This window comes from Gouania willdenowi, chromosome 3 (assembly GCF_900634775.1).
Source record: "Gouania willdenowi chromosome 3, fGouWil2.1, whole genome shotgun sequence".
NCBI classification, from domain to species: Eukaryota; Metazoa; Chordata; class Actinopteri; order Blenniiformes; family Gobiesocidae; genus Gouania; species Gouania willdenowi.
Genome location: NC_041046.1, coordinates 31,717,090 through 31,742,784, shown reverse-complemented (window position 1 = coordinate 31,742,784; position 25,695 = coordinate 31,717,090). Strand labels below are relative to the sequence as shown.

Below are 25,695 nucleotides of genomic sequence, written 5' to 3'. Positions count from 1 at the left end.
ACTAGTTTAATGTAAAGCTGTCCTTACATAGTGACAGCTTTAGTAAATATGACAAAAAGTAACTTTTATAAGAGTTGCAGACTGCACCTTTAACGTAAGCGCGTTGTTATTGATCTTTGTAGGACAGCTTCTCTCTGACAGGGAATGTTTGGTTAGTTGAAGCCCGCTAACGGAGATGAATCCAGGAAATAATTATCTACATTCGTATCATAGGCCCAAGAAGAAGCTACTGAAATGGAGATACAAAATAGGTTAGTTGGAGATAAATATCCAAACCTTTACCTTTGCATTCAAATATGAAAAACACAAATACTGTAGTAAATATTCCCCTGTGATGATATAGACCAATCAAAACCCTGGATTGTTTGATGTCACTTTATTCAAATAGTCACTTAAACTGGTGTGATGCCTTCTGGTCATTTGAAATATGAAAATACAACTATTTACAGCTTCATGCTGCACAGAACAAGCCTTTAGTAATAATCACTGGGAAAAACAAAACAGAGCGTTGCAATAGTGTGAAATGTGCCTCTAAAAAGCAGAAATCCTATTCATAAATACAGACTGTTCTCTTCATATCAGCGTACCCATCACAGAGAGCTGCAACTTGGAAAAAAAAAAAAAACAGATTTTGGTCACTCATCATCACAGTGGATTAGCACATTTTGGATATTGTCACTGCACAAATATTTCAGTTGGTAGAATGTATACAGTGGTTGTAAACGACAAAAAGTGATTGTCTTGTATATACCTCCTTCAGTCATAAAGCTAAATAACAAAAATCTAACATTACTAAGTTGAAGAAGCAAAGTTACAATTATGTTTACATATGATCCATTGTCTTTATGTTAATTCTTTACTTTCTACTGCCATCATGTCATAGTTTAAAAGAACACAAGATGGGGCTATAGAGTCAATTCAGAGTGCAAGTGAGGAAAAGTACCCAAATCATGAAAATGCAGGGATGTAGTTGAGATGCAATACATAAGAATGTTACGTAACATCAGATATTGACATCATTGGTTTGTTTGTTTTTTCCTTCATGCTAAAAGCTAATAATTCTTCAACCTGCTTGTCAAACAGGAAACCATCACAGGAATGAAACACTGTATTGTTCTGGAAGCTGAGAGAGAGCTTTACAACAGCTTGACTGTGGAATGACATCAATGTTACCATACATGGAGTGTAATAATATATTATATATAAGATACATATACAAACCTTTTAAATTCAACCTAACAGAATAGAGACAGTGACGGCTGAGCGTAGCGTCAGTGTTCTCCCTCTGATCATTATAAAGGCATATAAAGACACAGCGTTCAGGTCGAGGCACCCTGGGCTTTTTGTTTTGGTGAGAGGAATGTTCATTCCTGAGTAACAGCGTAAAGGCTAAGCCTAAAACCTGTTTTTTTTTTTTTTTTTTTATATACTATATTCACTTATAATAATGATTAAGTCAACCACGGCCTGTAATATGTGCAAAAAGGTATTTACACATGAACATTTAGTGCTGCATCCTGTTGACTCAGAGCGTCAGAAATTCATCAATTTTAGGGATTTTGCAAAGTATGTTGTTATACTTACTTCAAAATGAACCCTGTAATCTCTGCTTTATTGAAGTGAGATATAACCTTGTACAGACGGTACAAACCCACAAATGTCTGAAAATTATCTGAAGGTCACACAACAAAAGACATTTCCAACAGAGCAAAGACAAAACACAGACAACTTTGTGTGTTAAAGTTGAAAATCTTTTGAGAGAAAAGCTTGAATCTGCACAACTCACAGATATCAGTCAAAACTTCTATGGAATCCTGAATCCCTGCTCACGTTATCCACCACAGAATCCACAATCAGATTAGCAAAAAAAAAAATGTAGAAACCTTCTACTAAACTTCATCCACATTGACAAACTTTCTAGTCTGTGACTTCGCAGGGAAGTGTTTTTCTTTTCTTACTATATTTTTTAAAAAGTCAAAAGGGCCACAAAGACCAGCAGAACACCAAAGAACCAAAGCCTGGAACGTAATCCTTAACAGCATGAGGTCGCTGTTACAGGTTAGACTTTGAATGTCATGTTAATCTAAAGGTGGAGCGTTGTCCTCCAGCTGCCTGTGGTGTGGCGTCCTGCAGTCTCCTCATCATCCGCTCCACGCTCACGAAAGTTCCGACCGTGCCTCCACTTCTCCACGGGACGCCGTGCGAGCTCGAATGTACTCGCTGGTCTGAGCTGCTCCTTGACATCCACTGCCCCGACGAAACCTCCGCACCGCCAGGAAGGTGTTTACCCCGTATACAACCGTCACCAGGAAGCCAAAGATCTACGCAGGAAAGGGAAGCAGAATAATAATGTTGGAACTAGAGACAAGTTGGTCACACTTTACTTTAAATTTTATACATAAAGGCTGTCATTATTATGACATGACATCTGTAATTAGTATGAATAAGGTGTAATCCCGTAATTCATAATGAATTACAATTTTGATGTGATTATAATTGTCATTTAAAAAATCTGAGTATCTGAGAACTGAGTTTAGATTATTTACTTAGTAACTGCCATGAAAATTTGATTAAAAAAAAAATGTCAATTATAATTTAACGCAAAACAGGTGAACCATGTTACAGTTCTATGTAACGTTCTACACATATGTAGTTAACAATTATTAAAATGTTTCATATCAAGCTTTCCCACATTTTACCATTTAATAAAAATATTAAAACCTATTTTTCATTGATTAGGTAGCTTATTTTTACTAGACAAGAAATTAATTAGATGATAGATATTTGTTTTTCGTGTATTTTACTGATGATTTAGGACCTGTTATCATAAGAGATGCTAACAGAAAGCTAACACAAGAGGAAGGTTAACTTTTATTAGGTTATTTATTTCTGGCTCAGTAATTGTGATTAATTGTAATTGAACTCTAGTAATTGAGAACGTAACTAATTGACTTTCTGAGGAGAAAAAAATATTGTAATTTAAATGTAATTTGGAAAAAATGCTGGTCACTGTAATCGTAATTGAATTGTAATCAATCGTTTACATAAACAATTTCAGATTTATTTAAACTTTAAATAAATATAAAATATACATTTTAAAGCACGAGTAGAACAATAAAGCAAACAAATCCGTGGCTTTACCTCTTCAACATATATAATTAACTTAAATGTGGACTGCACTTCTTAAACACTCTCTGAACTTAACAGGACAAGAAAAAATTAAATAAATTAAAAAATTGCAGCCTTTGCGATTAGAAAATTGCGTTTTATGTTATCGCATTAATATCGCAAATGCAATTAATCGTTCAGATATAGATCCCAGTATGCAGAAAGAGGTATAAAAACACTGGCTGCTCACCACTGCTGCTATTTCAGCTCCACTTTTGTGATTGATGCAGGCCAACACCAGAGAGGACAGGAAGAAGAACAAGGTGCTGACAGCTGTATTAATCAGGTCCTGAAAGCAAGAAGAACAGGAAATTAGACGAAATATCTACGACTGAAAAGTGGATGGAAAATTATTTAAAAACGCTAAAATTACACTGACTGATGTGTATATTATATTAATTACACGCTTCAAGTCACATCAGTCATTACAGTCCATTAGAGCTCAGCAATTAAACCTAAATATCTCATTATATTGTCGTGCGTTTTTGATTATTGTGGGTTTTTTTTAGAACACTTGATAACATTGAAGCACATTTATAGTGTCATGTTGATTAAAGAGCAACTGAACCGAGGTTTTGGTCGACGTGCTTCTATAGTAGGGCTGCACGATTATGGCCAAAATTATAATCATGAATATTTTAATTGTTATTGCGATCACGATTATAAACATATCATGTTAGGGGAAAAAAAACACTACTTTTAAACAAACAATATGTGTGCTGTTTACAGAGCAAAATTAAATAAGAATTATACTAAAAAAAAATAACCCAATAATTTCAAATCTGCAGAGCCCGTATTTTAATGTAAATATTGCCAACGATCAGATTTAAGTTAATCGTGGTAACCCAAATTATAATCACGATTGAAAATCGATTGATTGTGAAGCCCTAGCGTCTCGGCGGAATATTTTTTAATGCCTTGATTGTGGGCGGGGCTACTGGAGCAGCTAAGGCACGCCCAGTCTACACTATAAAATCTCCAAAAAACAATCTATGCTATGCTAACTAGCTACTCAATACTAACGATAGCTCTCCATTCACATATCTCAATCCAAACTACTCACCACAGATTGTAGAGTGCTAGTTTTTATAAGAGGGGCGGGGTCAACATAGAAGCCACCAAAATGTCACAAATGGATGTCCAGAAAAAAAATGTAAAAGGCTAACACTCATTAATATTTATTTAATTTAGTTGAATTCAGTAATGTTGTGAATGTTAAGATGTATTATATTAATGGGGAAATGTTTAGAGAGAATGATTGTTTTCCTTCAGTTGCAGCCGCCAGATATTTGTTTTGACCAGCAGAGGGCACTTGTAACCCAGTGTTCGGTTGGGATGCAGCTATTCTGTGCAGTGAAGAAGAGATGCTATGCGCTAGCAGACAAAGCTAATAGAAAAACGTGACTTTTACAGATATTCACGTAATATTACAGATATTCTTTCGGTGCTAAAGGGGTAAGGAATCATTTATGAACATGTTTAACTTTTCCAGGAATTTCATGACCGTGGGGACCCTGTTATGCTCTATAGTTGTTTTTAAATAGATTTTTAGGCAAAATATTGCAGTAGGAAAAAGTGGGTACTTGGATTCAGAAATAAGAGAAAGTGGGTACTTAAGTTTTAGAACCACTGCATTAGCTGGCCATCACTTCTAAATGTGATTGTAATAACTGGAATTAAACCCATAGAGGGCACTCACTCTTATGCTGCGTTCACACCGGATGCGTCATGAAATGTTCGTGCGTCCGGATTACATACAAAGTCAATGGATAGACGCGGCCCAGAGGTGAAATCTTTCCTGTGCGGCGGAGCGGTCCGATCTACGCGTCAAGTGCGTTGGCCTTGCGAGTGCCCTCCCAATTTTTCGTCACATTCGCATGAGTTTAAAATATTGAACTCCTGCGAGTGTTTCGCATGACAAAAGCCACACTTCGGCCACCTGTCTGTTCACCCATTCAACCATGGAGTATGTGTGTGACCACCTGGATCTGTATAACACGGCCTTTATAACCGAGACCGGACTAGGAAGGACTAGGTGTGGAGAAGAATCAGCGAAGAGGTGGTAGTAGCAGGTAAAAGTTCTCTCTGTAGTTTTTATCTTTGAAAGTTGTTTATGTTTGTGAGAGGAGAAAAAGGAGCGCAGCTCCTCGCTTCAGCGGGCAGTGAAACTCACCAAGTTGGATGTGTCGCTGGTGGGCGGGGCTTCGCTTCAAACGCGCATATGAAGTGAATGGGGACATTTTTTCGATCCTGCGAAACGTTTCGTGCAGCAGACGCATTCGGTGTGAACTCAGCATTAAAATACATCAAATTCAAATACTTTGACTGAAATGTCAAGAGTTGGACAAAAATCAATCAATAAAACTACTTCATACCCAAGAAAAAGTGGTTATGGGGTTTATTTACTATTGCAGAGACAGTTGTACTTTTTCCAAGTCGTCAAGTTCGGCAAAACTGCCAAAAAATTGCCATAATTTAGTTTTTCTTTTTTTTTTGTTAATTTATGAAAAGTTGGTGGAATGTAAATGTCCCCCTTCCACACTGCTGAGTTATCAGCCTGGGTTTATGTGGAGAGTTTCACTGGCAGCTGAACACTGTAGGATCTGAAAGAGGCCGATGACCCACATTCAACAGCCAGCACCTCCTATTACACACAAACATTCCCCACACACGCACACACACCATCCCCCTCATTGTTACACATGAGATATTTCCCTTTCATGTTTTCCACTCCTGTTTACGGCCGCCCACACAGAGAGGACAGGGTTAATAATGGGACTTGGGCCCTCGTGATTGGGTGCATCACGAGTCACTCACTCATATGACCCAGAAAGGTGATGACCACAAGCACACACACACACACACAAGCGCACAAGTGTGATCAAGTATTTTTTATTAGTGACACATTATCAAACAGAACACACAGCTACTTCTATACACCTTCATCCCAGCCTCACCACTTTACTTCCACAGTCAGCTCTGTCCCATACTGCAAGCAAACACACTCACACTCACACTCACACTCACACTCACACTCACACTCACACTCACACTCACACTCACACTCACACTCACACACTCCATTTGTCTTGCCTAACTGGTTTAACAGGAAATGGCAAACTATCCAGTGTCCCATTTACACAACTTGAAGACGCCACATTCCCTCAGGTTCCTGTTGGTTTAGTCTCAGTCGGTTTTAATTTGAGCCTCAGCTCCTCACGTTCACCAGACCAACACAAGCACAGAATCAACCAAACCACCGACTCCCGAGCCTCTAACATCCAGTCATTCCAGTCGGCTGGGATTCAACATGTAAAAGGAGTTGGATTCTAAAAATCAGTGGATGTCCAAACTAAGTACTTTTTTTTTTACCTCCACCATGGAGGTAAAACTTTCAGTGGCGTTTAATAATATTTTAGGAAGATTACATCACAATTACTAACGATAGACCTGATGAAATGGAAGATTCCATTACATTTTGGAGAGGATCAAGATCAAAATACTGATTCTGCATTAGTTTTAAAAATGTAATTATTCTTATCTGTCATTTTCGGCAACATTTTAAAATTAATTTCTCTGTTCGTGATTGACCGATAATTGTGATATTTGGCTCAGTTATGTTTGCTTGGTCTCTCACTTACCGTACCTCACCGCGTTTCATTGGGATCAGATCTGGATTGCACGTTTTTTTTAGAAAAAAAAGTAGAGGTATATGATAATGATAATAATAATATTATCATTAATGATTTTAAAATGATTACACTGTGCGTGAAGCCATCCACCCATCCATCTCAGTCAGGGTTGGAGTCAATTACAATTACGTTTTCAATTATCCATGTTCAGTTACAATTCAATTACAATAACCGGCATTTTTTCCAAATTACAAATTCATCACAATTTTTATTTTTCCACTAAAACTTACTAAAGTTGAATTACAATTCCACTAACTTTTATGTATTGCGTGTGTATGATGTCGTTTTAGCATCTTTACATTTCAATTTTAGTGCATTTATTATAATATCTTATGTAAAACACCAACTGGGGAAAAGAGTTGGATTTTAGCAATAACTATAAACTGTTTGTACAAAGCATCAGTTACATTCACAGTACTGTTACTCTGTAAAAATGTATCATCCCTGTTCTATTATATCCTAACTCTAACCCTTACCACCTGTATGAGTGTGAAAAATCACTGACAGCTAGTGGTAAAACTTCCTATGAAACATATTTTAACATTTGTTAACTACATATGTGTAAGCCATTGACCTGTTTTGCATTTAATTGAATTGTAATTGAAAGTTTTTATTGAATTTCCATGGTAATTACAATTACAAAGTCAATTATCTTAACTCAATTCTAATTCAATCACGATTACAATGGCGACAGATTCTTAAAATTACAAATATGACTAAAACTATGCCATAATTGTAATGAATTATCAATTACAATTATAATTGACCCCGACCCTGATCTCAGTTAACCCAAGCTTCCAGTTAATGCCTTGTGGAAACAGAAGTACACACAAAAAAAACACACGCCACTGTTAATTTTGACAGCAATTTAAAAATTAATTTTAAAAAAATGAGAAAAAGGTGAGAATTATTCTTGGTTTTATTGTAGGTTTTATCTAAACTTAACGAGGATTTTATCTGGAGAGCTGCGGACTTTTTATCAATTGTTTTATTAAACAATGTGACGTAGCAGCTTTATAAGTGTTTAACATCTCAGGTAGTTCTACTACTACTCCTATTTTTTTGGTTCAAACTAGATACGTTGCTCATAAAAGACTGAATAATGGAGTAGAAGCAGTTCTGTAAAAGCTGCCACTGCTTTCTATTGATTACTGGTGCATGTTAAAGTAATTGTTAATTCTGCTATAGTCCTGGCCTTTAGTCTCCTAGGAATATCGAGCTCTCAGCTACTGCTCTGCTCTCATATTAGAAACAACAGTGACTCATTCAAGCGCGACAATGGAAACTCTTGGAGGAGCAGAAGAGCACCAATTATGAAATCATTCTTTTGACAGCAAATCGCACATGGCCAGAAATGCAAACCCCTCTTGCATTTCCCACATGTTTCTCAACTTGATTCATCTTTGGGGATTAATACAGAGAGTGGGTATTTAAGGTCATTTGACTGCTTGGAAAGAAAACTGGGCTTTGAAAACAAAGAAAGCTTTTATTGGATCAAAATTAAAGTCAAACTGGTTTCTGGAATCAAGTGGTGATTATCTATTTGATGAGCAAAGCTAAAAACAACCACAGCCGTCAGTCGATGAAGCACAATGACCACCACACAACTAAAACAACAACTATAATAATTACAACACTTTTTAAATAATCTATTATAATAATAAAAGGCATACCAGATGACATGCTTAGAAACACATTTGCTTCCATTAAAAATAATAGGATTAATAATAACAAAAAATAGTATTAAGACCATATAACTATTTCCAGTCTAACATGTTGAAGCTATAAAAAGAATAAATAAAGGACACACTATTGTGATCAGAATCAGCTGTCTTTGTTTCTGTGTTGTTGACTTTGCTGTCTGTTATATTAGTTCAAGTGTTTGAAAATATTGGTCAGTGGGTCATGATGAAGCTTTCATTTCCTGCTTGATGCCATTTTTTGAAGAATGCATTCAAGTCTGAAAACATTTAGGGCCTGTACTACTAAGCTAGATAGTTATATCCTGGATTTATCTCCGTTAGCGGGCTTCAGCTAACCAAACATTGTAAGTCAGAGAGAAGCTGTCCTACGAATCTCGATTACAACTCGCTAAGTTAAGCTAGTTGATTTCAGCCTGGCTAACTGGGCGATCTTGTGACAGAGGTGGAGATTATAGCGTCAGACCAACCACAATCACAGAGAAACTGTGCAGAGCAACTTACGCCACAATTCAGGAATAATTCTTTAAAAATATGAAGCATTTAAATCCATAATTCGGAACAAAAACAACACTGTTGCTGCAGTAAAAGCAGCAAGGAATTAATGCAAGAATTGATGAGTGGTTAATCCTTAAATTAGTGACTAGTACAGTGCCCGTCGGATGTATGTGTTCATATAGTGGGAGGAGCTTAAGAAGAGTTGTCAATTATGGCCAAATGAGTATGTGTTTGAAGGTTGGATGTACAAAGAGGTGTACATACTCAGTACTCTGTAGTGTTATAAAGGGGTATATTTTGCAGGTGCAAAGTAAAATAGCGTGTGCAATTTCCCTGGTTTAATTCAATGGGACATGCGCATGATGAATTGATAAAGTTTGCACCAATGCGGCTGTTTAGATAGAATCTGATAAAAGACATACATTCGTACAAATAAAACTATTTATTTAGCATTAAACATTTCTTAGTGCAGGGGTGATTATCATCCAAGGTTAGTAATTAATTTACAAACAGATGTAACTTAGCGAGCAGACTGAGAATAACTTAATCTATAAATCATGTGTGTGGCTCACACTTCCAGTGTGTGCGTGTGTGTGTGATATGGTTAGTGCTGTTTATTGTAGGTGTTAAGGTGTTGATAAAACCTTTCCTCTTTGTGGTTGTGGTCAAAATAAATTGAAAATAAACATTTTCAAACGTAATCGCCAAATAAGTCCAAAATAATGAATGCACACACTCGGCGTATGTGCAAGCAGTCAAAAAAGTTTCAGGTTGAACAGACACAGCGTCGGGGACAAATTTGCTCCACAAACACACACGCACGCAGAACTTCCTTGATTTATTAGAGAAATTATACACAGAGTAAACGGACACTGATGAGTTTCACTTTCACCTTGTCTGTGGCTCTGATGCTGCATTCATACAGCTCAGCCTACATCATAGGGTGGACAATATTTGTATTATCTTACAGGAATGAGGCTCTGCGTCACCACAGAATACATTAATAAATAAATAAATTAACTAATTAATTGGTCTGAAAGCGCCCAATGCACGCAGGCTTTATCAGCTGACGAATGTAGGTCAGTCTATCAGATACAAATCTATACATTTCCTATAGGAGGCCATTAAGTAAATGAAAGGATTACATTGATGTCTAAATATTCTGTCTCTGTCAGTGTCACATCAGATCCACACATTGACGTGTTCACAGAATGATCCTCTATTCATTTGGCAGGTCATTTTCTAACATAACTGATTGGTCAGGCGGCGGGACATTGATACTCGCTCATTTCCTAGCCAGAAAAAAAACCTACTCCTGACCAGGTTAGTAGTTCAGCCTAAGTAACCACGGCGATTTAGCCCAGTAAGACGTTAGCTAGCTTTGTAGGACAGAACACACCGATTAAATCCCGGAAGTTAGTTGCATAAAAGGAAATCCAGCCCTTTAGTATACCTGTGCATTCTGTCAGGATGCTGGAGCACCGTCAACAAAAGCATGGACAGCGAGACATGCAGACTATGTCATAACCTACAATTCCCACTCAGGCCACTGTGGCTCTCATCTGGTTGAAGTGGATGTAGGCGATAGACGGATGACAAAAGGGGAAAATGCAGATGATTGTGGTCTTCACAGAGGCGACATGAAATAACTACTGAACCATCATTATCCAAGCATCTGCTACCATTATGAAAGCTCTATTCAGAGACACCCATGGTTCCTCGTCTACTGTAACAGACTCGTTCATGCATTCAATGTAATGAGAAACTGTTCAAAGCAAAACGACCTGAAAACATGAGACATGGGGGCATAGTATGCAAAACTGCTGCTCTCCTTCTCAACACAAAATACTAGCAGGAATGTCTGTTTCTCTTCCATTGAGGTTTGGAACTTTCCTGCGTATCGTTGCCATCGCTTCATTTCTATCCCCAAATACCTGAACTTCAGGCTTCCCACTATTATTTGGCAGAGGAAAGCACTGGTGGCCTGCCATCAAAAACATGGACTTGATCACTGAATGCAGAATTAAATGGACTTTGTAGCAAAGGCTTGCATCACACAGCTTCTCCGTGCAGAATATGTTGGATCAAGTCCTGGTTTTAGCCTTTAACTGGTAATGTTTACAATGCTCATGGGTATTCACCTTATTCCAGGGCTTACTACTTTCTGATAAATAAATTGTATCGATAAATAAGTAGGTTTCTTCTTTTTTAGGTTAAACAGTTGGCTCTAATTTTTCCAAGTGACACAGAGAGGTCTCAGGAAAAAGTGCATAGGCTGATTTTGGCATATAAACGTGTACTAGAGGAGCGATTCTCAACTGGTGGGTCAGAACCCAAAAGTAGGTCACAGCCCTGTACTGGGTGGGTCGCGGAGAGCTGTTCAAAATAAATTATTACTTGAGTGTCTCATGTTGGACTAGTCTTTTATTTTGAAAGAAACCTTTCTTTTGATGGGCATGCAGCACTGGAAAATATATAGATTTATGTTTTAAATAAGATTATAAAAGTGTGCTTTCAAAAGTTTTTTTTATTTTTTAAAAAAACTAAATTTGGTTGGTTGAGTTCCTAAAAAAAACAACAAAAAAAAACAAAAAACAAAAGTGCGTCTCGATTTAATGAACGTGGCAAAATGTGGGTCCCAGGGTGAGACCTGGCGAGAACCCCTGTACTAGAGAATGCAACTGGATAGCCATGCTATGATTTTGACTTCTGGTTTACAAACATCTATTGTATTTTAGTACAGTATCAGATGCAAGCTGTGTGGCCCTTGGAAGTAAAGCTCAAAGAATGCGTTTCCTCAAAGCGTGTGGAAAATATAATCAGCTGCAGCACAGCGTACACCATCATTTATGGGGGAAACACCCACCAGCTCATTTGCTTACAGCTGACTATGCACTTCCTGGTCATAACACTGAAAATGCGCCCACAGGTTTGTGGGAATTTCTACCTTGCGTGAAAATCTATTTGAATATTCCCCAGCTGAGCTCTTTGCAGTGATGCTGATTCATAATACTATGGTCACGCTTATCTGGTAGGTTGTAAAAATGTGCTTGTTTTCATGTTTTCTGCAAGTGAGCAGTCTAATCTGTTGCAGAAAATAGGAATCTAATTAATGCCAACTGCAAACAAATTGTTTTTTTTTTTATTTTTATTTTATTTTGGTGAACATAGAAACAGGACTTACATTAAAGAATTTTAAATATGTCGCAATACAACTTTTCCACCTCTGATACAATATTGATATTGAAGCCTTGAGTATTAGCCGATACCAATATTGATCTGATTTGATATGAGCATGAATCATACATACTTTTATTACTTATTTTGTAGTGTGGAATGTTAGAAAAGGCTTGATCAAGTGATGTCACTCAAACAGAGAACAACAGTCAGCAATTCAAGTTCACTTCAGTTATTTTTTACGGACAGTATATGGTGGGAACAACTGAGGGCTAGGGTTGTGAAAAAAAATCGATTTTTTTTTTTTTAAATCAATATTTGTGTGTATTTGTGCAATATTTTCAGTGGTTACAATGCTTTCAATGTGTTGCAACAGTTACTTGATGCACTTGATTTTATGACGGCAGTGTGTAATGCCTGCAATATTTATGTATGCACAGACATTTTATTTTCATATAATCTGTTCAGATCAGTGTTTAAACTGACAATAGGATAAATTAATTTTTCTTATTTTTGTGCATTGTCAGTAACTCAGGGTGCTTTATCCTTAATGTTCTCACCTACCTGTTGTCATGGTTACTGTGAGACTTCTACACAGTAGTTTCAGTGAAAAGAAACTTGTTGCACTTTATTCTATGATGGCAGTGTGTAACACTGCATTTTCTTTTGTTCAGTGAAAATGTGCAAAAACACTAATAATAAATAATAAATAGGATGTTTTGAAGCAAATGGTTTTGACTCAATTTGTCCTCTGAATGAGCAATATCTTCTGACGAACATATACAGCAACTTGATTTTTCATCTCTACATTAATTTTGATATTAACTGGGTAGAATATCACAATATATTGCAATAATATCGCATCGCGACCCAAGTATCGTTATACGCATCGTATTGCAACATCCTTGCCAATACTCAAAAAACAACAAAAACGAATCGGTGCGCTTATATCGGAAATTTTAGATGCAGTCCGATAAAATCCGATATTCATTTTCTGGCTGATATTGGACCTATATCAGGCATCAATATCGGATCGGGACACCCCTAATTTGAATTTCAGGAAGGATTGTTTTATTCAGTGGGAAATGACTTGCAATGCAGTGGTTTGAGTTTGTGATCCAGAATCACCAGAGAAGAGCAGTGGCAATTATCGGAAATAAAATCAAACACACTCTTGAATCAACAGCGGGCCGAAAGATAAAAAGACATCAAACAAGATTAAATTACTGAATAATAAAGGAGGCACCTACCAAACAAAAAAAAAAAAACACAAAATCAGTCTTTAAACAAAAGTTCAGTCATAGTAGTACTTTAAAGTCTACTGCAACTGTTTTACATAGAAGTGAAGTTTAGCAAACAACTACCAGTATTTAAAACAAAGATGGTGAAAAACAACTGTCTTTTGTTGCAAAAACATCCCCTGACCTTTCATCGTGACTACTGTTAATGTTTAGTACACACGTGATGTACTAAAGGGTGAACAGTACTTTTGTGCATTGAACCAAACCTACAATAAAGCTTTTAAAATGCAGGCTATTCATATTTCAAACAATATAGTTCCCGTACCTTTGTTGTCTATTTTAAACACACCTAATTTCTACCACACTCAAAGACTGTAGCGAAGAAAATGGTTCCCAGTGCATACCGTGAGGCTCCAGTTGATATGTGGCACCTTGGTGTGGAGATTGAGACAAAAGATGATGAGGAGGACTCCGGTCACCACAAAGGCACTGCAGCTGACAAATTCAAAGAAGTAGATACCTCCGCAGGGAGAGCACATCATGATGGTCTCGATGCAGATAAACCCAAGAAGGGACAGTGCCTGAAGTGGGAAAAATAGGGACAAGATGGACAAAGTCAGGTGGAGCGAACAGTGATAAATGTAGACCAGTGTTTCTCAAATGGGGGTACACGACGGCACTACAGGGGGTAGAGAGAGAGAGTGGAAAATTAACAAATAAAGTGTCAGTGCTGGTCCCACCCCAGATGTGATATGACAAAAAATTATAACAACTATAAAAATAAATCTATTCAGAGCCACTCAATCAGTGTTTTTCAAACTTTGGGTCGGGACCTCATGTGGGGTCGCTTGAAATTTCAGAAAAATTTAAATAGATTTATGAAAATGTTTAAATATTCTTTTTTTTAATTAAAACAATCTTAAACTGTATTTCTATACTTTCACTTTGTGAATCTAGTTAAACTAAAATATCTCTGCTCAAACATAGTCAAAAACTAATATGAGGTCACCAGAAAATCTTGATATCAAAATGGGGTCATGTCCAAAAAAGGTTGGGAACCATTGCACCAAATACTGTTTAGTTCCACTTATTTACCAAATGAGATTCTTTAAAATGTGTGTCATCACTCGTTCATTCCATCATTGCGCTCTATAGTTGTTTTGAAATTGTTTTATAAGCAAAATGTTGGAGTCTGAGAAGGGGATAGCTGGATTCAGAAATAAGAGAAAGGTTTGAGAACCACTGATGTAGACCATAGTCTTATAGACCTGTACTTTAATGTTATTGTATGTACAAGAGTGGGCTTAAGTTTCATTTAGTATTTGATTTTTTATTTGTAGGTTGTTGGAATGTCAGGGCTAGTATATTATTAATTCATTTATTCATTGAAGCGTTAATATCAATTTATGCAATAGCAATGCTTCCATTCTAAGGAGGTTAGTACACATTCATAGCCATAAACACAATCATACTAAATGTCAACAACAGTTATTTTGCAGTTTCAGACTTGGTTTTCGGTTTTGGATTTCGGCCAAGAACTTTCACTTTGGTGCGTCCCTGTTCTGTGACAAACCAAAATGTGAAGAATGTGAAGGGGTGGGAATACTTTCAGTTGGCACTGTCTGTATGCCAAACACAGACATTTACATACACTGACATGTTTGTGAATCATGCAAAAAATTTAAAAAAAAGTAAGAAATTCTTTCTGAAATGCAACTTTGGACTATGCAGTCGTCAAGCATTTTCTTTAAACATAGTGTTGATGATAAAACTAGATGTGTGTCAACTGATTGCTCCCAAGATTAGATCAGAGACCCATTGACCCAACTCAAGAGCCCTGATTCCTACAATTCTGTGATGTAAGAAAGTCTGTCTAGAGACCCAAGCAAAACTATACACAGAAAACTGATTGGAACCCCAGAGAGAAACAGGAATGTTCACTGTGACAGGACTGACCCCAAGCAGCTGACATTAAATCAAGTTAGACCACATCTGATTGTGGAGAACAAGTTATTTACCCAGTGTTTTAACTAGTTTAAATACCAGGATATCCTCCTGATCATATTTGTTTATCTTATAAGGACTGTGAGACTGTTCCACCACTGCTTTTATGCAGACAGAGGGTTGGAAGTCACCAAGAAAAGTTGGAACACCTGTAGGAATGAGTAGCACCAGCTTTAAAGGCTGATTCAACCTTCATTGCTGCACAACAGCTTTACATTGTTAACACACTTCATGTTCCCTGAAAAAGGCCTTTTTGTATAATTCTGAAATGTACATTATTTTTCAGTTTTGGGTGACAAACCTTTTTTTTTTTTTTTTTTTTTTTTACCTCTGGTTGTTCAGTCCTTATATTTGTACCATTTCAAGCTATTCGTTGGACTTGCACGAATTGAATTGCACTAAATAACTGGAAAAATTAGGGCGTTCTAAAACTTTTAACCAGTTGTGTATGTCAATAAAAGCAGTTAAGCAACTGCTCAAAATTCTGTTATTTTGTAATTAATGTTTTTATGCAAACTAGGATAATGCAATAATTTGATCTACGGATAGAAAAAAACAACTATATTTACATTGGGTTCTTCATGAAGACGTTAAAAATAATAAATTAAAACTTTATCTCGCTTTGTATGTTGCTTGCATAATTAATAGATGCAGTATGGGAATAAAGCCCAACATGGAAGTTTTTTGGAACACAAACATACTGTATGGTAGTCTCAAACTGGTCCTGAATGCCATTAAGGGAGTTAAACTGATACGAAAGACACAATTAACCTATCTGTTCCTAAATTGCTCTTACAGTCAAGAGACCAGGTTACTTTGTCATTTATTTCACTGCATTAGGAATGGAAAAGTTAAAAACAAGTTTAGAAAAAACCCCCAACAATACTGCTTTAAGATCAACTTGGGACTTTTCGGGTGCTTTCACACATACCTCTTTGCTCCGAACCCTGCTTTGTTTCTTCAGATAATCCGGTCTTTTGGCAAGATGTAAAAGGTCACTAGAACTCTGGTGTAGTGCAAACAAGCAAACTCTGGTCTTCTGAAAAATGTGGCAAAGCAAACAGGACCAAATACAGCCTGCTCTTTTGTTTTGATCTAGACTGGAAAGTTGAATTTTGTGTATAGACCTTGTAGTTCTACAATTTTATTTAACAAACATTTTTATGCAAAGCGACATACAACACAAGCAGTTAAGGTTAAGGGATTTGCTCAACATCCCACAGTGAAGGCACAGGTTGGATTTGAACCAGTAACCCTCTGATTACAAACCCACTTCCATCTGACTAAATGAATTACACCCAAACATGAGTAGTGGGTTGCTAAGGCTACACAATGATGACATCACTCTTTAAGAAAGCACACCACTCCTCAGAAACCTCTGTGTAGCAGGTGTCAGCCACTCCACAGAGGAGTGGGCGCAGTATGAAAAGAGCCATACTAGACAAGTGTGGTTTTTATATTTATTATCAACTCATGACAGATTGATCTGCACAAGTTAATCTTCCCTCTCTCAAAAGAAGAGAATATCGTCATTGTTGGGTAGGGCTGGGTGATATGGACCAAAACTCGTATCTTGATATTTTTTCTCAAAATGGCGATAAAAAATATCAAGATTTATATCGTATAATGCAATAAAGTCATAACGGAAAGAAAATTCTGGATTAAATTTGATGAGGCAAAATGCCACACAAGCACATTTATTAACAAACAGCTGCACAACATCTGCCTCTTTAGGCTTTCTCTACTATAAAGGACAGCATTTGTGAGTGACTTGAGTTCTGTAATATGTGTTATTTAAGTCTGGGTTAGGAAACACTCAGTAATCCTTCTCACTGTGCTTTTCATGTTGTATTGTTCAAACAAGTAGCAAAACCAGCGACTCCTGAAACAAGCATTTTAATACAAAATAGGGTATAAAATAAAAAAAATACTGTTATAGGCGATACTGTAATTTTCTATATTGCCAAAACAGATATTTCTCGATTTATCTTGAATCTCGATATATTGCCCAGGCCTATTGTTGGGATTATGGTACAAGTAGTCTTAAAAAGCTGTCATGGACTAAGATCCCCTTCTTAGAGGCCATCTGTTGTAGCTAGAACAATAAAAGAAAGGGAGAAGAGGCCTCACTAAAGGTGACTCTGCAACATTATACGCAGCTATCCATTAAGCTACATTGTGGGGGAAAAAAATCCAAGTGCATAAATGAGCTACACTGTGAGCCTGTCTGTGAAAAGCTGAATTTAGCATCACCTTAGGCTGAGTTTCACACTGAAGAAAACACAAAAGGAGACCTCTGGACACCTATGACAAGAATTATTGTTTTTACATCTTCCTCTATCTGAGTAAACAATGTTTAAACACAAAGCCATATATCATCTGTGCTAATAGAAGGAAGTGCTAGTTGACATTTAGCAGCTGTTATCTTCATTACACAGCAACCTGAGAATATCCCCCATAATGTAAAGGAAACAATGATGAATAATCTGTCAAACAAACTGAATATAATGAGTAACAATGCATCAGACCCATTAATGTTTAGAGGAACATGGAGTGAAGTATATCAGTTGGACTTTGGTCCCACTTTGAGCAGAAAGACAAACCCGCTCTTTGGATGGACACACCTTGATCAGGTTACAGTCTTCAGGGAGCTGCTTGTTAGTGGTACAGGCTCAGCAGCAGCACCATCAGCAGCCTGTGTCTATAAAGTCATCCAAGGACCGACATGCTCCTTCAAACATCAAGTTGTAACCTTCAGAGTTGGAATGAAATTAACTCTCAGCTCTAACGTCCGTGGAGTGAAATGTGACAGAGGTCAGAGAGCTTTTGACTGCAAGCCAACCCGACTGTTAGGATGATAGGCTTAAAATTATTCAAAAAGACTCAATGAGAACTGTATAAGATTTGGCAGAAAAGGTGGGTGGGGAAATTTAGGCTTTCTGCCCTGAAAGAATGACTAGTAAAGCTGTGAAAAGAACCAAACCTTTGCTTAATCTCATGTTACAAAAGTCTTAGGCAAACCACCACATCAACTCAGAAGTGCATAAACTATTAATCATTATTGTACTCACAAAGAACAATCATTAACACAAACTGCTGCCTTCTAAGCTAAAGACACGCTGTCTGTTGACTCGTGGAGAGATCCTGTATGATGGGAAGGGATGTTTTCAGATTCTTTAACAACTTTTAAAGCACGCCATTCAACTGTGCTTTGTCATTTATTGGTTCCAACATCATCACAAACCCCCCCACCCCCAGCTGGCACACAGTGAAACAATTACAGGACAGAACGGTGAAAACGAAAGCCAGCAAAGCCATTAATGCTTGGCGGGAAATCTCAAAGGGCCTCCACTGGGACAGCAACGAGCATGAACTTGGATGACTTTGTCAGCAGAGGAAGAAAATGGCAGAGGTCAGAAAATCAGTATCAAACTGAACCACCGACCAACGTAAAACTCACACAGTGGTAGATAAAGGAGGTGATTATGCTGGTTCACTGGTGTTCACCCATTGTACTGTGACTGCTAGAAATTACGCGTGAAACCATTGAATGTTTCCAGACCCATTGTTCAAACTATGAATGACATTAGGCCTCTGTGTATGCATTGCAGCTTAATATTGGAAAATATGCAATTCAAACTATTGGACCTTCAATTTTCTAGGATCGTGGAAAACGGACGGAAGAAACAGAATTCACATTCTAAAACGGAAAAAGCAATCTGACCTAATTTTTCCTGCTCTTTATTTAAAATCAGGCCTCAACATGACACGGAAATGCCTCACATTTATGTTTTGGTACAAAATCAAGCATTTATGCTAGGGATGTAAAGATTAATCGTGAGGCAGTTAAAAATCGATTCAAAGGTGTCACGGTTCACGTCTATACTCTGAAATTGAATCGCAGTACTTCAAAAGGGCACTATCTTTTTAGAATTTGAAATTCAGGACGCACCACCATGTTTTAAATCAGAAGTGTGGAAGCATTTTGGCTTCTCTAAGACAAAAATGAAAGAACATGTGAAATCCAAGGTAAGAGTGGCACATTATTTCTTTGATATGAGATTTGTTTTACAGTCCAATTGTTAAGGCACAAAATTCATTTTCAGTTGCACTTTTAAAAAGAAAAGGAACTATTATGCAGTTTTGCATAGTTTACTGTAGAGCCAGAACTTAAATGAATAAGCTTCTTCGTCATTTGTACCATTCCTTTATTTATTTCATTCAGGATTTATTTTTAATTAAATTGCATTGTTTTGCATAGTTTATCAAGGGATTCTTTTGACACTGAAAGATAAAAGAAAATAGTACAGTATTTTTATTTTCAAAGAAAAAAAAAAAGAATATTTTTTGGTCATCATTTGCCGACAGTCCCATTTTGTAAAATAAATCGGGAGAGAATCGTATCGTGAACCACCTAGTATCGGGAGTTGAGTGAATCGTTACATCCCTAATTTATGCATAATTTTCAACTGGAAAACGGGTGATTGGATGTCTAGAAAATCTAACAAACGGAGAAATAATGCAATTCTGCCAATAATCTCATTGAAAATCTTGCTAATCGTTCATGTAGTGATCATGTTTTACTGTGACTGAAAATGAAAGCAGACTAAAGCATCATCTTAAGTGTTTTTAATGTGTTGTGAATCGTGATGAACAAACGGTTCAGATTAAAACCCCATTCAGATTAGTAGAGGCACTGGCACAAAGACAGGCTTAGCTGTTGGTGTATTAGTACAAATGGTGATGAGTTTACCTGGTGACACATGAGAAGAATTGTACTTCTCATCACATGGCTGAGTGGGATTTCATGCAAAACTTACTTTAAGTGATTTGCCGATTGATGGTAGTTAGATGATGTCATGCATGTCCTGGTATTTTTCCTGTTACTCTGGTAGCTAAGGGATTAGCAGTGTGGCAAACTTAATCATGCGTGATTTCTGTGCAACTACCTCATTTATGTAAATTCTCTGAATGGACTTGGACTTGATTTTTGGACTTGATTTTTTATAGCGCTTTATCACCACACTGAAGCAGTCTCAAAGCACTTTACATATCAGCTCATTCACCCAATCACTCTCACATTCACACACCAGTGGGACAGGACTGCCATGCAAGGCGCTAGTCGACCACTGGGAGCAACTTAGGGTTCAGTGTCTTGCCCAAGGACACTTCGACACATAGTCAGGTACTGGGATCGAACCCCCAACCTCTCGATCAGAAGACGACCCTCTACCACCTGAGCCACGGTCACCTGAAGCATTTTGAATCAACAGCAGTTGACTCTATTAACCCTATTTCACATGTTTAGTGTGATTTCAAGAAGTTTAATAGCCAGTACAGTTATCTAAACTACATGACGCGGAAATGGGTACCTGTATATCGTGAAAAAGAATCATATGATCAGTGACTAAACAGCCAAAGACTGTGGTTATCAATCATCCTAGTCTCTAACTTCAATTTATTCAAAGCAGATGGCTTCCTATCCTGACTTCCCACAAGCACATGTAAACGCTACAGGTGTGTGCACAGTGCAAGAGTTCCTAATCTGGGACACGCAGCCACACACGCTGGGAAAATATGTAAAACACTGGCATTTGAAAGAAGTCAAAAAACTGAATCACATGTGTAAGAGTGCAGCATTAGGTTCTAGAAGAAGAGATAGTTCCCATTTTAAATCTATTCCCTCAGTTCAGACCTCCGGTTTACTAATGGTAATGCAAAGAGAATGTTTTACCCTGGAAAATTTATCAGCAAATCAAATAAACTGCTTCTGCATCCCATAAAGACATCAAATTACAAAAAAAAGTACAATTATACAGTGTGAACACACTTTCATAGTGTGAATCGATTGAACACCCCTGAAAGACAAAGTGCCTTGCCTTTCAAAGGTTAGCTTAGCTTGCTAGTATAAATGTGTGGCTGTTTACAAAATCCTGAGTCACCAGCGCAGCGAGCTGTGGTTCAAGACAAAAATCTATCAAAACTTGGATTTACAGTATGATTACAATATTTTCACTGATAGGTATTGGTAGGTTTTCCTCAATCTAAATATGAATAATGTGAGGGCAATGCATATGAATTGAAGAAAACAACACATTAGTGTTTGATTGATCTGAGCTGCTAAAACTGAATGCACCTCCATGTTTGGATAACCTTGAGCAAATCCCTAACATCTGTGTTTGATTAGTAATGTCAATTGTTGATCCACAAAATCCACACAATCTTTTTGCTAAGAGGCCAAAGTGCAAACCATTCCTCCTCGCTGCCATCACATTTGTATATCAACTTTGTGGTGATGGTAACAGCAATAAGTGTAACTCTCCTAGCTTCAGTCACAGCTTTGGTCATGTCCACACTTCAGATCTGTAAAACTGCTTTATTTGATTAAATACCAGTATTTTGTGATAGCCAAGGATGTCAATGTAGTGAATAAGGTCAGAAAACCTCCACATATGGGTGGAGTTAGTATAATATATTACCACTATTTTGTTTTTACACAGATTGAAATTCAGGCTTTGGAAAGATTTCTTGAAGGTATTAGCCATAGATATGGTCAGCCTACAGGCTTAGGTAGAATACTAACTTTGTAGCTTATGTGATTTTTTTTAATATTTTTAATAGTTCAATTTCTGGATGAATAAATGTTCTGCTTTTCTGTAGTTAGTCTTTACATTCATTTGTATGCTTTTTAAAGGGGACATATCATGCTAAATCCACTTTTTTAGCCCTTAAATGCATTTTGAAGTATATTTAGATCGTTTAGAAGCACAGAAAAGTTCAAATTAGTCTCTTCAGGTGCTCCGTTGATATCTTTATATTCTGTTTTGGTCATATTTTTCAATCTGTTTCGATTTTTCGATTCTCTATTACGTTTTTTGAACAATAACGTCAGCGGAACTGCCAAATTAGGACATCGACTCCAGGCCCAACACTTCGAGCAATCCGCCATTTTTATTTCTCGCTTTTATTTTGTAGTCCAAGCTCCAGGATGCAGAAGTTACGAGAGGAGAAATTAAAATGTTCGGTTGTTGGATGTAGTAACCCACAGGCTTCATTACACCGTCTCCCAGCATCAGAACCTTTTCAAAGTGCCTGGTTGAGTTTTATTTTTCACGGAAATGTACCCACATCTGTGGGTACGGTCATTTTTGTGTGCGCGCAGCACTTCAAGGATGACTGCTTCAGCAACCTCCGCCAGTATAAAGAAGGATTTGCCGAAGACTGTCTGATTGAGGGTTCAATTCCTTCTATCTTTGGAGACGACGAACAGAGCACTTCGGTAAGCTGTAAATAACGCTAAAAAGTGTGATAAGACGTCCCTGTCATTGTTTTGTTAGCATTAGCAGTTGCACCGTCTTCATATGTTAGCGCTGTGTGCTCGTTTTAGATCCTTGATGATATGGCCTACGTGGTTTAATTTAAATCTAAAGTTTTCATTAGTCATTTCATTTTGCCGTTTTCGTCTCCAAAAAGACTGTATTAAAATGCATTTTGTGACGTTAGCTTGGCGCTAGCGTTAGCTCGGTGCTTGTGTTAGCTCACTTGTTAGGGTTCTGCAGATTCATCATCTTCATTTTCATCTCGCTCCGCCGGGTCAGACTCTGGCTCAAACATGTAAAGCTGGATGGACAAGTCTTCCGTTGTTGACATTGTGTAAATAACGTGTGAATAAACTTTTTCTGCACCGCTACATAGCCATATCTCTTCTATCAAACTACAAAAATGGCCGAGCAGGGTGGAGTTGAACCTGGAGAGGGGGCGGGGTATGAAGTGTCTCATTTGCATTTAAAGAGACCGCACCAAAACGAGTTGCTCTTAGAAGCACATCAGAAAAGGGGTAGAAAAGGGGCCTGTGGAGCTATAATAATGAGGAATTCAGACCCAAGCAGTGCAGTTCCGCTTTATATAGACCACAACTGTATGATTTATATCTAAAAGGAAGGATTTAAAACCATGATATGTCCCCTTTAAACAAACAACTTATTTGTCTACTATCTTGTATTTTCTCATTACATGGTAGATTCAAGAAAACGAGTACTTTTTGAGTATGCCGAAGTCAACCATTGTCCTTTTTCTTGGAAGCAGCAGTTGGCATCCAGCATTTTGATATGTTATGCCACTAGTGTTTGAAACTAGAAATGCAGCATGTGCATTAAACGACACATAATGCCTGAGACCTTGATACATTATTTATCTGTTATCTTGATTTATATTCAAAGAAATAAAATCCACAGATACAACTGTACTTGGGGTGCACGCACGGATGCTCAAAGCTTTTGACAGTCACCCTACCCAATAGTTCTGTCATTTTTACTTTATCCTGTGGGCCACAATGGATGACCTCAAGGGCCGGATTTGGCCTGTGGGCCTCGAGTTTAACACATTGGACCGAAAGCAATGGTTCCCAATCTTTTCTGTCCCGTGTACTCCCTTTTCATTTTTGTGAAATCATGTGTACCCCCTCTTCATATCATAAGTACCCGCACCATAATTTCATATGCGTTTTCATTTGTGGAACAGCGGGCTCTCCTAATACCCTGTGTCGCAAACATTGGTTCCCTAAGGCTTCATCTTCAAAACAATGAGTGGAATTTAGTTAAACTACTACTTTGTGATTACTTCAATAGGAAGTAAATACAGTCTCCTTTGTAAAACATAGCTAATTATTGTCAAAAGTGTGATAGAACTGGCCTCTACAACGTACAATAACATTGTTTCAATAAATTACAAGAAAATATGGTATTTTATTGAGTATGTTTACAGTTAGTTTGCAGGGGAGGGGAAAGCCTAAAAAGGAACTAAGAACATGTCCATATTATTTTAAAATTAATTGTTAAATCATTCCGAGTACCCCCTGCAATGTGCTCCTGTACCCCCAGAGGTACACGTACCTCTGTTTGAGAACCACGACCTAGAGCTATTCTGTAATACTACATGCTTTATTTGTAACGTCATGTGTGTTGTAATTCTTTCACTCACCACTTCAACCACCTTCAGAATCCCAAAGTATGACTTGAGGTACTCCACGTCGCACCTCAGTCCACCCAGGACGTTCCTGGAGAGGACGGGCTCGGTGGTGGGCTGGTAGGGGCTGCTGGCCCCGGAGATCATCGAGGTGTTGGAGGCCTCTCCGTCGAAGCCCTCGGTGTCCTCGCTGGTCCTCATGTTTCCAACAGTAGCTTTTACGGTTATGTAGAAAAGGGTGAAACCGACACAGAGTGATGTAGCTCCCGGCCCACAGTTTGTGAAGGCAGAGCACACTTTGTTCCGTGGAGGTGGATGGAGAACGCTCGGCACTAGGTCCACTTCTACAGCCCACCGCGGTGGCTGAGCTCCGACATGACGGACTGAGGTCCGTGTGATGTTAACCTACGGCGGATCTTCGTCTGCGTCTGTAGCTCCACGGACGCACTTATAACTATGTTGGGCGGGTCACTTGTACGAGTCCCGTGGACGAGCCTGGTTACTTCCACAGCGCTGAAAAACACGAGTGTCGAACTGCGTGACCCGCTCCCGCGGTCCGAAAACATGCAGCCATTGTGGCTCAGAGGGACCCAGAGAGCTCCGTGTGCTGTCCTATTGTCTGGGCTCAGTTGGACACAGTGGACAACCACGACTGTCCCCCCCGTAGTCACCGCGTTACCAGGCGGTGGATGAGAGCCAGCTTGTCTCCGCCCACTGGAACCAGCACCAGGTTTAACAGCCCGGGACACGCCGCCTTTCTGTCCCTCAGTCCCAGCTGTCCATCCTCCATTGTCTCCACTGCTAGTCTCTCTACCACCCAGTGTCCAATTTATACCAGGGATCCCAAACCAATCATTTTGTCGACCCATTCCCGCCAGTAGAAGAAGGGGGAAAAAAAAAAAACTAGGAAAAGTAAAATATTAAAAAAAAAGAACTCAAGTCATAATTATGAGATGCTAAGTCATCATTATGAGATAGTAACTCATTATGAATTTAATTAGCATATCCTTAGTATCTCATAATTATGATTAGATTATTTTTTTTATTAATTTACTTTTCTCTAGTTGTTTTTTTTGTTTTGTTTTTTACTGGAGGGAATGGGCTTCCATGTCTACCTGTTACTTATTATATTTTCTATATGAATATTGCACAAGTTTTTGTTTTAATATCTACATAGCACAGATTTATGATATAGATATGTTGTTTTTCCAACAATATTAGCATGTATTTCAGGCCGAAATTGAGACCTTT

The 25,695-nt window shown here is 37.9% G+C and overlaps 1 protein-coding gene across 1 annotated transcript; it reads right to left on the bottom strand.

The window, feature by feature from the left end:
• Positions 1–1,386: 1,386 nt before the first annotated feature.
• cmtm4 (CKLF-like MARVEL transmembrane domain containing 4) lies at positions 1,387–25,153 on the bottom strand. The gene is made up of 4 exons (XM_028437480.1): positions 24,460–25,153; positions 13,881–14,057; positions 3,359–3,457; positions 1,387–2,321 (listed from the first exon to the last, which is right to left on the bottom strand). Exons 1-4 carry the CDS (start codon positions 24,643–24,645, stop codon positions 2,157–2,159), a joined length of 627 nt encoding a protein of 208 aa, XP_028293281.1. The 5' UTR covers positions 24,646–25,153; the 3' UTR covers positions 1,387–2,156.
• Positions 25,154–25,695: the final 542 nt, after the last annotated feature.